This window comes from Cetorhinus maximus, chromosome 19, assembly GCF_964194155.1.
Source record: "Cetorhinus maximus chromosome 19, sCetMax3.hap1.1, whole genome shotgun sequence".
In the NCBI taxonomy this organism is placed as follows: domain Eukaryota; kingdom Metazoa; phylum Chordata; class Chondrichthyes; order Lamniformes; family Cetorhinidae; genus Cetorhinus; species Cetorhinus maximus.
The window spans coordinates 86,691,283-86,705,089 of NC_135897.1; the positions used below are offsets into that span (position 1 = coordinate 86,691,283).

Consider the following 13,807-nt stretch of genomic DNA (forward strand, 5'->3'; position numbering starts at 1 on the left):
AGATGTAGCAGCAGGATTAGGAATGTAAAGAAGATGTAACTCTTTCGAGTTATCAACAGATCACATGTAACTCTTTCGAGTACATTCACAGTTCTTGGTTTCCGGGAGTGGGACATGAACCCACAACCTTCTGACTCAAAGGCGAGGGTGCTATGAACTGAGCCACAGCTGTTGCACAACCTGGGCACGGGTATTAATCACTTGTACATGCTGTTCACTATTGTCAATATACTCCCAAGAATGTCTCCCTGCCAATGGCTCCTTGTTCTGATGAGCAGTATTCATGTTACTCATGTTAATATATGAAACCTTGGTTCTGCACAAGATGAAGGCAGGTCTCTCAGTCCAGGGCCTCTTCCCTGTGCTTTGTGTAACATTCCCAGCACACTGATGGTGCACCTCCACAGTCACTGGGCACATCAGTCATGCCTGCACCTCGATGGGGCTTATCATTGCTGCCAGAATGTCCTGGGCCAGGGGCACAGAGTCTGTCATTCTCTCTCTCTGTGCTCCCAGCACCTTTGAAGTGTGTCTGCACACCCCCATCTCATCAGCATCTGTGTCCGGTGACAGTGTGGTCCTGAAGGGTTCCACTCATGAAGGGTGCCATAGGATCAGGAGAAGTTAAACTTTCCCTGCTGCAAGTCCATGATATGACCCTGTTCACAGAGCACAAGTGAGCTGCCATCAGCCAGACAGACATTCACATAAGCTATGGACTGTCCCCACTACATGTCGTCATCATCCTCCTGGAATGTAGGGACTATGGGCATCCACTACATCCCCATGACAGGAGCCGTATCACAGAGAGTATGTACGCTGCCATCAGCCAGACAGGGGTCAAATGTTCACAGGTGCAATGTGAGGATCTGTGGAACCTCCTCACTGCATGTCGTCATCATCCTCCACGAATCTAACAGCTATGGGAGCCTCCCGAGCACGCCTGCTTTGTCTGGACAGTGCAATGGCCTCAATGCTGTCACCCTCGCCTTTGAGGACCTCATCTCCATCGACGCCCTCCTCCTTGGAGGGGGCATGCAGCCTCGCCATCTCCTCCTTGGGCGCAGGCATTCCCCTAACCCGCACTGCAAGGCTGCACATTTAGCTTCAACCACAGGGGAAACTGATCCAAACCCGAATGATGACAATGCAAGGGGCTGTGAGTGTCTCCACCAGTGACTACTCCATGGCCAACTTTAGCAAGGAGATTGTACAACTTGCCCAGTCGTGCAGTTGTTCTGCAGTTCACTAAGATGCCCATTAGTTTGAAGTCTGTGCCTAAGGGGTGAAAAGCTCTGGAGCATTTGGTGGCACTTTCATGCCTCTGCGATGCTTGAGTGGGCAGATAAACTAGAGACCCGACTCCACGCCATGTCAATGTGGCTGCGCCTGAACTGTCTCCGCTGCAGAGGAATGGTCACTTTATACACAGTTACCCTAATGAGTGGCCGTTTCTCTCCCCCTCCACCCACCACCCCCCGTCCCCTTGCAGCATGTGCTTGTGCACTACCATCAGACAGTGCTGATTTGCCTCCCCCCCCAAAGTCTCACTGCTGCCTTGCCCCCCCCCCCCCCCCCGCCCCCAACCAACCCCCAAACTCGCCCCAACCGGAGTGCAGCCCTTGCCCCGGCACAGCGCCAGCCAGCCGGGAAAAAGCGACTTGCCTGTGCCCTCGCCTGAATGCGCGGCGCCTCAACCTTGAAGTCAAGCGGGCGACCCTGGTGAGTGCTGCGCAGCATTGCAGGTGCCCCTCACCTCGAAGTGCAGCCCACCAGCCGCACGCCTTTATAAATGCTGTTGTGAAACACACTCGATGTGCCTGGATGGTCCAGCGTGGGGGAGTGACTCTGGCGGGCAGGGATTATAATTATAGGCAGATGTATTAAAACGACACCCGGCAGCGGGAAACGCAGCCCGCCATTGACGGCTGGAGCGGACAATCGCAAACTGGCTTCACAACGTCGTGAAACTGATTTCTGGCCTTCCCACCATATCGTCCGCTCACACCGGCTCTGACACCCGGCGCCAACGGGGGACGGCCTGGGCGCCGGATTTTGTCCGACGTACCCCTGCGGAATGCCTTAGTATGTTTTAAAGGACCTGCATTTATATAGTGCCTTTTATGGCCACAGAACATCCCAAAGTTCTTTACAGCCAATGAAGTACTTTTGAAATGTAGTCACTGTTGTCATGTAAGGAGACACAGCAGCCAATTGGTGCATAGCAAGCTCCCACAAACAGTAATATGTTAATGACCAGGTGATCTGCATTTTAGGGATGTAGTGATGTTGGATAACTATTGGCCAGGGTACCAGGTAATAATTCTCCAGCTATTCTTCAGAATAGTGCCATGGAGCCCTTTACATTCACCTCAGAGACAGGGGGCCTCGCTTTAACGCCAATCTCAAAGATGGCATCTCCAATCATGGGGCACGCCTTCAGCACTGTACCGAAGCGTCAGCCTTGAACTTGTGCTCGAGTTTCTAGAGCGGGACTTGAAACCACAGCTGTCTTGTCTATGTTAAAGGTGCTATATCAATGCAGGTTGTTGTTGTTGTATAAATTGCATGCCAAGGTCAACCACAACAAAAGTGTGTTACTCTGTCCCCTCCAGAGAGTCTTGCCCTGCTTCATGCGAGTGGTTCCCTGACGCTGGCTTAATGGCCACCTCTACATTACACCCTGCGGTATCGGCGTGAGGCAAAACATTCCTGCTATAGCATGACTGACTTCTCAGATCGCGGCTTCACTTAGAGCAATCGGCAACGGAGAAAAGTTGGAAAAAGGCTACGAAAGGCCGTGCCACCTTTCAGATAAGACATGAAACCAAGTTTCTGTCTGCTTCATAACGTTGCTGTGAAGCACCTGGGGAGGTTAAAGGGGCTACATAAATGCAAATTGTTGTTGTTGTTGTTGTTGCTCCAGGGCCTCACTGTGTGTGTGTGCGCTTGCTGTCTTGTTTACCTACATAATCATCAGCTCAATTGGGTGCAAAGTAAATTCAGGGACATCCTGAAAATTTTATTATAGGGAACCACAACAATGCAAGTTTGTATTTCCTTTGCACCATTACAAATCCATTTTATTTACCTTTGCCGAGAGTTTTGGCAGAACGACAATACGTTCTGAAGAAAAAAATATCATGAATAACTCATAACTGCTTGCCAAAGATCATGCAAACTTCAACCTTGATTGTTTATTGTTTCAGATGCTCTGTTTCTTGGTGGGACGTGGACCATCCTGTTGATGCCAAATGGAAGACCTTGAGTTTGATACAATGCTGGAGACGTTATCCAATTTCTCAAATTCGTCCAGTGACCTGGCTGCTAGCATCAACAAAACCTGCTCCTTGAACAAGGGTTTCCAGTTTTACTATCTGCCCATCATGTACATTATCGTGTTTGTCATTGGATTCATCGGAAACAGTGTTGCGCTCTGGATGTTCATCTTCTACATGAGGCCTTGGAGCAGCATCACCGTATACATGTTTAACCTCGTCCTGGCTGACCTCTTCTACGTCTTCTCTCTGCCGGTTTTAATATTTTATTACTTCAACAAGACCGACTGGATCTTCGGGGAGACGCTGTGCAAGCTGCAAAGGTTTATTTTCCACGTTAACCTGTACGGGAGCATCTTGTTTCTGACCTGCATCAGTGTCCACAGGTACATGGGGGTGGTCCACCCCATGAAATCGCTGGGCAGATTGAAGAAAAAATCGTCCGTCATTGTGTGCGCGTGTGTGTGGGTTATAGTAATGGCTGGCATCGCCCCAATTCTGTACTTCTCTCGAATTGGGCTAAGGAAGAATAAAACAATGACATGTTACGATACAACCTCTAAAGAGCTCCTGCACACTTACTTCATTTACAGCATGCTCACTACATTCTTTGGTTTCTGTGTCCCCTTCGCCACCATTCTGGTCTGTTATGGATTTATAGTGAAGGCGCTAATATTTAACGACATGAAGACACCTCTCCGGGGCAAGTCTGTGCGTCTCGTTATCATTGTGCTGGCAGTCTTTGCTGTCGCCTACCTCCCCTTCCATGTGATGAAGAACTTAAACCTTCAGTCTAGACTTTATTACCAGGGGTCAGAGACGTGCGGGTGGAACAAGAGAGTCTACGCCACCTATCAAGTGACCAGGGGTCTGGCCAGCCTCAATAGCTGCGTGGACCCAATCCTGTACTTTCTGGCAGGAGACACTTTCAGGAGGAGGTTTACTAGCGCAGCCAATAGATTCATGTCTCGACGAGGCGAGACCACTCTACAGTTTCGGAGTGAAGACAGTCCACTTCATGTTGCAACGAACATTTCACAAAATGGAGACACCTCTCTCTGAACTTACTGTTGTGTTGGTGAATTTTTATTGATTTAGGTTTTGAAGGTACAGGAAGAATTGTGTTTGAGAATGTCTCAATTTAAAGCTTTGGTCTATTATAGGATATAATACACAGAATGAAGTACCCAACAATCATAAGTTCAAGCATACAGTTCATACCTAACTGTTTATCTTCCAGATCAATCACAGCTGAATCTGAAATTTTAATTTCGGAGCAAGGATTATTTTTTTTCATCATTTGGAAAGACATTTATTTTTGTTCCTCCATCTCTTTCCAACGTGCGCATTAGGTTAGTTTTCAGTGCCCCAGTGCTGTTCTGAAATCAAAACAGAGGAAGCATGCTCGAGTAGCCCTGGGGTGACTGTCTCCTTGGGGAAGTTACTCACAGCCCCTCCCAGTCACGATGACTTGGCAGAAATCTGGAACGTGACCTATATGAGCAAAAGTGACCCTGAACTTGAGAGTTTCCAGATGTTTCTCCTGACGGTCATCCTGACACTTCTATACGATAGGACAGACGGCCAAGTAGGGCCACGCCAATCATGAATCCGCTTCCTAATTAATTGCAATGGAGGTTCTTCACGGTTCTTTTAAAGTTAATCTACATTTACAGGGCATTTCGGGGAGAGCTGATTTTTTTTTTGACATAAAAGCCTCAAGCTTGGGCACGGGCTGTAAGCCGGTGGTTTAGGATGGGTCACCAGCTGCATGCTCCACCCAATTTTCAGCTCCACTAAATGCGATGGAAAGCAAAATTGGACATGGCTGAAGCCATTCCACGGCCTCCGGCCTACCGCCAGTCAATTCTGGTTGGACACATTCCTGTGCCCAGCGCCAACAACAACCCTTGCCATTGGCTGCCCAACACGTCAATCCTAATGGAGCCCCATCTTCCCAGGGCCAATTGGAAAGCCAGCACCACTCTTTGTCACCTGACTGGCTGATTCTTCCCTCTCAGTCAAACGGCCTTTTTCTCTTCATCGCCAAAACGGTTATAACTGGAAACAAAAGTGTTCCAAAATATGAAAAAGAAACGTTTTTTTCAAGGTCCTACTGATTTATTTCCTGGGTTTTGCTGGTAGCAGTGCCTAGGGGATTAATGTTTCATTTCAGGAGACTCCAGGACAATACTGGAGGTTTGGCAACCCTACTGCACACAGGCCTAAAGTCAAAATTACTCCAGTGATATCTTAAACATGGGGAGCAACAAATATATAGAAGTAAAAGGATTTATGTATAATTATGTACAAGTCATTGAAACATTTGAGATGCCGTGGCTTTAATTAATATTTTGATGTCGACCATGTACACTTGAGGTTAAAAAAACTGTTGTTCTGGCAATGGCTCAATGGGCTGAATGGCCTCCTTCTGTGCCATAATGACTCTATGACTCAGTAAGCGTTCAGCGCTGTGTTGGCCTGAATACTTTCCATTCTCCTTTTTCTCTCGAATACATGATGCTGCCCTCCATTTTTGCCTCTCACGTTTCAGTTCCCGCTGTGTTGAATATTTCACCAAGAGAACTATTTGAAAAAAATGATGACAGTGTTTATTTCCCAGGAATTAAAAAATCTTTCATTTCTTGAAGGGTTGTTTGCTGGCGCGGGTGGAAACAAAACAAAAAGATTAAGAAATACAAAGTCGTGTTTGGCGGGGGGGGAAAAATGGATTACGCTTTGAAAGGTGCTTGGCAGGCTGTAATTTGCTTCGGGACATCTTGAAGTCATGAAAGGCGCTATGTAAATGCAAGTCTTTCTTTTGTTTCTCCCCCTTTTTGCTGGCACGGTGAGATTGACCTGGCGTGATTTCAACTTACACTTGAGAACCATTGGGTGCCATGTGCGAATGGAGTCAGATCTGAAGGGAGAAAAACAAATCTGGCTTTTCTTCTCAATAAAGACACGTTGAACAGCACAAAGCCTGAAATAGCTCCACCCAGAATCCTTGTGGATAAGTGGTTGGCTCTCAGGTTCTGGGCTTCTCAAAGCTTTTCAGTTCATGCCAGAAGGTAGCAGGGGATGGAAGAAAGCTGACAAATTCTAGTTTGCGGTGAAATGTCACAAGGACTGTAGCAGTCCACATCTCGGGCCTGGAACACGGTTGCTTCTGCAGCTCACACAACACAAGGATAGCTGCTGACTGGCCATGGTGGGAATAATTTGCCTGGTCGCTATGTGTAGCAACACCATAACTGAAAATACAGGCGCAGTCTTTTGCAATGCCACCAACACACCGGCCAGAAAATTCTGGGCCTGAACTCCCATGGAGCGGCTATCCAACTCAGATAGCCGTCAACCTCTGGGGTCAGGCGTTCAGAGGGTGTCCCCTGGCGTGGTCACAGGGGGTTGGGGGAAGTCCCGTTGGGGGGGGGGGTTCAGTCCTATTGTGACCCAGGAGTTAGAAGTGGTTTTAATTCCTCTAACTTTCCCTGGGTAACTATTACTGCTGTTGGAACCATCCGAAGTTTGCGATTTAACCCGTACTTGCAGATGGTTCCAATTGCAGGGCAGTTACCCCACAGAAGTTTGAACTTCCTGGGCTGGTGCTGGGCAATCCTTACCTGGGGTCTTGCAGTGTGGAGGGGGTGGTGGGCGGGATCTCGCTGCACATTTTCTTTGGGGTACCCCCCCGCCCCCTCCAGTTATGACTCCCTGAAGCTCAGCAGTTACGGGCCAATATTTTCCCACATTGATGGCAATGTTGCTAATAAAAGTTATGTATGGGGTAATATGGGCTATTGTACTATGTGGAGTATTGTGTCCAATTCTGGGCATCACACTGTAGGAAGGATATGAAGACTACCAAGAGGATGCAGAAAAGATTTACGAGAATGACTCCAGGGATGAGGGACATCTGTTGCATGGATAGTTTGGAAAGGCTAGGCCTGTTCTCTTTGGGGAAGAGAAGGTTGAGAGGAGATTTGATAGAGATGTTCAAAATCATGAGGGATCCAGATGGAGGAGACAAAGAGAAACTATTCCCACTGGGGGTAGGGCCAAGAACAGAAAGACACCAATTTAAGGCCATTGGCTGACTGGTTTCCTCTCTGCTGTAACCATTAGCTGATTCTGTGGCTGTATATCTGCATCTGTATTTGGGTCGTTTTGGCTTTGTGTGACAACGCTCAATGGATAATCACAAATGGGCAGCCCATTTCACATCTCTCCTGTTTGTAGTCAATGATAATAATAACCGGTGGAGATGTAAAACATGCTGATGATTCACCGTCACCTGTTCCACACTCCCGCACAACATCAACTTTGGTGGTTCCCTGCACCATGTGAAATGTGTGCTGCATCAATCGTGTTACACTGTAATACCTGAACAAAAAGAACGAAGCAAGTAACTATAAAAAAGTTAAAGATGGGGTTAAACTTAAAGAAAAAACTTATAATTGTGCAAAGATGAGTAGAAGGTCAGAAGATTGGAAATAATATAAAGAACAGCAAAGAGTGACAAAAAGATTAATAAGGAGGGAAGAATTAGAGTCCGAGAGGAAGCGAGCTAGTAATATAAAGACAGGTAGTAAGAGTTTCCGTAGATATTTAAATGAGAAAAGAGTTAACAAAGCGAGCGTTGGTCCTTTAGAAAATGATTCTGGGGAATTGATAATGGAAAGTAGGGAGATGGTGGATGAATTAAACACATATTTTGCATCGGTCTTCACTATGGAGGTCACACGCAACTTCACAGAAATAGCTATAAATCAGGAAGTGGATGGGAGGGAGGAGCTGAGGAAAATTACAATCACCAGGAAGTGGCATTGAGCAAGTTGTTGGGGCTGAGGGCTGACAAATCGCTGGGTCCGGATGGACTTCATCCTTGGGTCTTGAAAGAAGTAGCTAGTAAAATAGTTGATGCACTGGTTTAGTTTTACAAAATTTCCTAAGAGAGAATTTTCTCCCCGTCAGGTGGGGGCGTTGTGCGGATCAGGCAGGCGCACAGCTGATTGGCTGGGCGCCGCCATTTTACGTGGGCGGGTCAATTAAGGCCCACCCAGCGTGACGCGTGCCCGGAAGCGCTGAGCGCTCCCTGTGTGGGTGGGGGCTGCCTGATTCGGGAGTGTGCTCTTTCGTGCATGTGCATTGAGGTGCCTCAGGGAGATTACTTTCACTTATAAAACATTGAATAAAAGTTTAAAAAAAAATTTAAGGACATGTCCCCTCATGTGAAGCTGTCACATGAGCTGGGACATGTCCATTAATTTTATTAAAAATGTTTCAAACACTTGAAAAATGTTCATGAAACCTCATCCCACCTGTGGATGAGGCTCCATGAAAAATGCGAAGGCTGCCTGGGCTCTTCGCCTGCCCACCAACCTTAAGGTTGGACGGGCAGCCCAGCTAATTGCTTTATTGGCTTTTTAAATGGCCTTTTTAGGCCTTTGACAGCTCCTGGTGTAGGGGGTAACATATTGGCACAGATAGAAGATTGGCTAGCTAACAGGAAGCAGAGAGTTGGCATAAATGGGTCTTTTTCTGGTTGGCAGGATGTGGTGAGTGGTGTGCTACAGGGATTAGTGTTGGGGCTTCAACATTTTACAATTTATATAAAAGACTTGGATGAAGGGACCCAAGGTATGGCTGCTAAATTTGATGATGACACAAAGGTAGGTAGGAAAGTAAATTTCGAAGAGTACATAGGGAGGCTACAAAAGGACATAGATAGGTTAGGTGAGTAGGCAAAGATCTGGCAAATGGAGTATAATGTGAGCAAATGTGAAATTGTCCATTTTGGCAGGAAGAATAAAAAAGAAGCTTATTATCTAAATGGTGAGAGATTGCAGAGCTCTGAGATTCAGAGGGGTCTGGGTGACCTTGTGCATGAATCGCAAAAGGTTAGTATGCAGGTACAGCAGGTAATTAGAAAACCTAATAGAATGTTATCATTTATTGTGAGGGGAATTGAATACAAAAGTAAGGAGGTTATGCTTCAGTTGCACAGGGCACTGGTGAGACCACATCTGGAGTATTGTGTACAGTACTGGTCTCTTTAATTAAGGAAAGTTGTAACTGCCTTATAAGCAGTTCAGAGAAGGTTCACCAGACTAATAGCTGGAATGGGCAGATTGTTTTATGGGGAAAGGTTGGACAGGTTAGGCTTGTATCCACTTAAGTTTAGAAGAGGAAGAGGTGACTTAACTGAAACCTTTAAGATCCTGAGTGGTCTTGACAGGGTGGATGTGTAGAGGATGTTTCCTCTTCACAGAATCGCAGTGCAGAAGAGGCCCTTCGGCCCATTGAGTCTACACTGACATGAGAAACACCTGACCTACCTACCTAATCCCATTTACCAGCACTTGGCCCATAGCCTTGAATGTTATGATGTGCCAAGTGCTCATCCAGGTACTTTTTAAAGGATGTGAGGCAACCCGCCTCCACAGAGGAGCGCATTCAGCACAGACAGTGCATTCAGCACAGACAGCGCATTCCATACCATCACCACCCTCTGGATAAAAAAGTTCTTCCTCACATCCCCCCTAAACCTCCTGCCCCTCACCTTGAACTATGCCCCCCTGTGACTGACCCTTCAACTAAGGGGAACTGCTGCTCCCTATCCACCCTGTCCATGCCTCTCATAATCTTGTACACCTCAATCAGGTCGCCCCTCAGTCTTCTCTGGCTCCAATGAAACCAACCCAAGTCTATCCAACCTCTCTTCATAACTTAAATGTTTCATCCCAGGCAACATCCTGGTGAATCTCCTCTGCACCCACTCCAGTGCAATCACATTCTTCCTATAATGTGGTGACCAGAACTGCACACAGTACTCCAGCTGTGGCCTCACCAAGGTTCTTGACCAACATGACCTCCCTAATTTTGTAATCTATGCCTTTTTCACCACCTCACTAACATGCCCCTCCGCCTTCAGAGATCTATGAAGGACCATGGCACATGCCAAGGTCCCTTTGTTCCTCAGAACTTCCTAGTGCCATGCCGTTCATTAAATACTTCCTTGTCAAATTACTCCTTCCAAAGTGTATCAGCTCACACTTTTCAGGGTTAAATTCCATCTGCCTCTTATCTGCCCGTTTGACCATCCCATCTATATTTTCCTGTAGCCCAAGACACTCAACCTCACTATCAACCACCCATCCAATCTTTGTGTCAACCGCAAACTTACTAATCCTACCCCCCACATAGTCATCTATGTCATTTATATAAATGACAAATAATAAGGGACCCAGCACAGATCCCTGTGGTACACCACTGGACACTGGATTCCAGTCACTAAAACATCCTCCTGTCATCACCCTCTGTCTTCTACAACTAAGCCAATTTTGGATCCACCTTATCAAATTACCCTGTATCCCATGTGCATCTGCCTTCTTTATAAGTCTCCTGTGGGAGAATGTAGGACTAGGGGTCAGTGATTAAAAAAATAAGGGGTCGTTCATTTAAAACAGAAATGAGAGGTTCCTGAGCCTTTGGAACCTGCTCCCTCAAAAGGTGGTGGAATCACATTTTTTAAAGTGGAGCTAGATAGATTCTTGATTGGGAAGGGGGTGAAAGGTTATCAGGGGTAGGCAGGAATGTGGGGTTGAGGTTCCAATCAGATCAGCCATGATCTTACTGAATGGTGGAGCAGGCTCGAGGGGCTGACTGACCTACTCCTGCTCCTAATTCAAATGTACGTATGTTCATCATTTGGAATGGCTTTCCACAGTCACAGTCGAATTCATTTGGCTGTATCCCTGCTTCTGCATAACAGCCTCCCTACAGCTGACACCCTGAGGAAGTGGTGAGGTCAGACAATGAGAGAGAGAGAGAGGTGGAAGCAAGTCAACTCCTTTCTATTCTTAGTCACTGCAGTCTGGCCTCAGCTAATCATGCAAAAGAACTGGAGTAGAACATTGAGTCCCTTGAGCCTGTCCTGCTGTTTGGCTAGATCTCGCTGGATCTTTTTCTTTGCTCCATCTACTGACCTTGGGCCCATGAGCTTAATACCCTTGACTAACAAAAGTCTATCAATCTCAGTTTTGACATTTTCAATTGACCCACAGCCTCAACAGCTATTTAGGGGATAGGGTTCCAGCTTTGCACTAGACTATATGTAAAGATTGGCTGGCCTCTAGAACAAGCAGGCGATCACTGGCAGCCATTTTACACGCAGGCATTAAGCTAACATTCTCACGCCAGTGTGTGAAAGTTAAGCTATGTGTTGTAAAACCCAAGGAAACCAAAGCTTCCTGCATAGATGTTACCATTAGGGATAAGGCTTGAGTGACAAAGATGTAAGGTTTTATGAATATTATTGAGTTCCTGATTAACCATCTTGGAAAGAGACAGAGTATTGCAGAGATATTACAAAACGTTCCCTCAGGGTAAATGAATCAGTGTGCTTGCTTCATTTTAAAGGATTGATTTTTTTTAAAAATAAAATCCCACTGAGAACAAAGCCTTGAGTGAGTGATTAGGAAAAAAAGAATCTTACAAATTGTACAGAATTTCTAGCCAAATATTTTAATGTGAATGAGAGTATGTGATATTATTCATATGCGCAGAGTGCATTTTTACCAAATCCCTTTACTGCTTTATTGGAGAACTTAACTCTTGTAAAATAAGTGGGATGATGCTTCTGATAAAATTATGAAAACAATTTGGTATGAACGCACAAGTTATTTACATGATAATATTACACAATCTAATATAATCCTACAAGACCGATTGGAAGTTAACTCTAAGTAAAGCCAGTAAGAAGTTACAGTGACTTGATGCACCACAGCGACAATAAGTAAATACTGGGGTATCGAACCTACAACAACCTCTGAGAATGCTGGCAACTAAGCAATGGCTGACACGAATGGCTTAACGTAGCTATTTTTATAGTTATTTATTTTTACTTTTACATTTCTGTCCTTCTTCATCTTACTGCAGTACAGCCACAGCTTCGTTCTTCCTTTTAAATGGCTTCCCATTTTATGTAACAGCCTATTCAACCATGAGCTGCATCATAACGAAGATCGACCCTGCTATTATCCAATATCCGGGTGCAAGTGAGGAAGGGTGAAATTTAACGACGGTTAGGATGCAGATCTTCCTTTGGTGAGGGGTATAATGGACATGTACACAATGGAAAGGTGTGCAACAGGGTATGTATATCGGGTGGGTGTGTAATGGGTGATGTCTACAACAGAGTGTATAACAGGTGGTGTATAACAAGTGGGGTTCTTAAAGTGCAGGATGTATAACGGATGGGGTGTTTAACAGGTGGTGTGTATAGCGTATAATGGATAGGGTGTTTAACAGGCACGGTTTTTTAAAAATGTATTCATTCACAGGTTGTGGGCATTGCTGGCTGGGCCAGCATCTATAGCCCTCCCTAATTGCCCTTGAGAAGGTGGTGATGAGCCACCTCCTTGAACCGCTGCAGTCCATTTGGTGTAGGTACACCCTCAGTACTGTCAGGGAGGGAGTTCCAGGGTTTTGACCCAGCGACAGTGAAGGTACGGCGATATATTTCCAAGTCAGGATGGTGCGTGACTTAGAGGGGACCTTGCATGTTGTGGTGTTCCCATGCACCTGCTGCCCTTATCCATCCAGGTGGTAGAGGTCGTGGGTTTGAAAAATGCTGCTGAAGGAGCCTTGGTGAGTTTCTGCAATGTATCTTGTAGATGGTACACACTGCTGCTACTGTGCGCTGGTGGTGGAGGGAATGAATATTTAAAGTGGTGGATGGGGTGTTAATCAAGCAGGCTGCTTTTTTCTGGATGGTTTTGAGCTTCTTGAGTGTTGTTGGAGCTGCACTCAGCCAGGCAAGTGGAGAATATTCCATCACACTCCTGACTTGTGACTTGTAGATGGTGGACAGGCTTTGGGGAGTCTGAGCTAAGTTACCCTCCACAGAATTCCCAGCTCTGACCTGCTTTTTTAGCCACAGTATTTATATGGCTCGTCCAGTTCAGTTTCTGGTCAATGGTAACCCCCCCAGGATGTTGATAGTGGGGGATTCAGTGATGGTAATGCCATTGAATGTCAAGGGATGATGGTTAGATTCTCTCCTTGTTGGAGATGGTGACTCCAGACCCACAGCAATGTGGTTGACTCTTAACTGCTCTGTGCAATGGTCTAGCAAGCCACTCAGTTCAAGGGCAATTAGGGATGGGCGTCAAATGCTGGCCTTGCCAGCGGCATCCACACCCCATGAAAGAATAAAGAAAAAAAAATTAAGAAGTCACCTCCGAGAGCCCCGCCCAATTAAAGATGGCGGACGGGCTCCTCAGCCAGGGGGGCCAATCAGAACTCGAGGCTGTAAGTGAGCGGCAGCTCTGCTGGGTAAGGTGGGCGCTATCACTCCAGGTGGGAGAACGAGAGGGCGTTTCAAGATGGAGTCACCCCCTGGAAGACTTTAGAAATGTTTAGAATGACATGTGGCCGCAGCTGCTGGACCACCAGTATGGAGAGGGCACTCCTCCACAGGATGGCCTGCGGGCACAGCTGTGACCCTCTCATACCATGGGAAGATA

General features: G+C 46.4%; 1 protein-coding gene across 3 annotated transcripts in view; it reads left to right on the top strand.

Annotated features, from left to right (window-relative positions):
- The window catches only part of p2ry1 (purinergic receptor P2Y1), a 113,421-nt gene extending 108,045 nt beyond the window's left edge, over positions 1 to 5,376 (top strand). For all 3 annotated transcript variants that reach the window (XM_078564331.1, XM_078564329.1, XM_078564330.1), the window contains one exon: positions 3,210 to 5,376. In XM_078564331.1, the coding sequence (XP_078420457.1) occupies positions 3,255 to 4,340 (1,086 nt within the window). In that variant the 5' untranslated portion in view covers positions 3,210 to 3,254 and the 3' untranslated portion in view covers positions 4,341 to 5,376. The remainder of the gene's footprint in view (positions 1 to 3,209) is intronic.
- Positions 5,377 to 13,807: the final 8,431 nt, after the last annotated feature.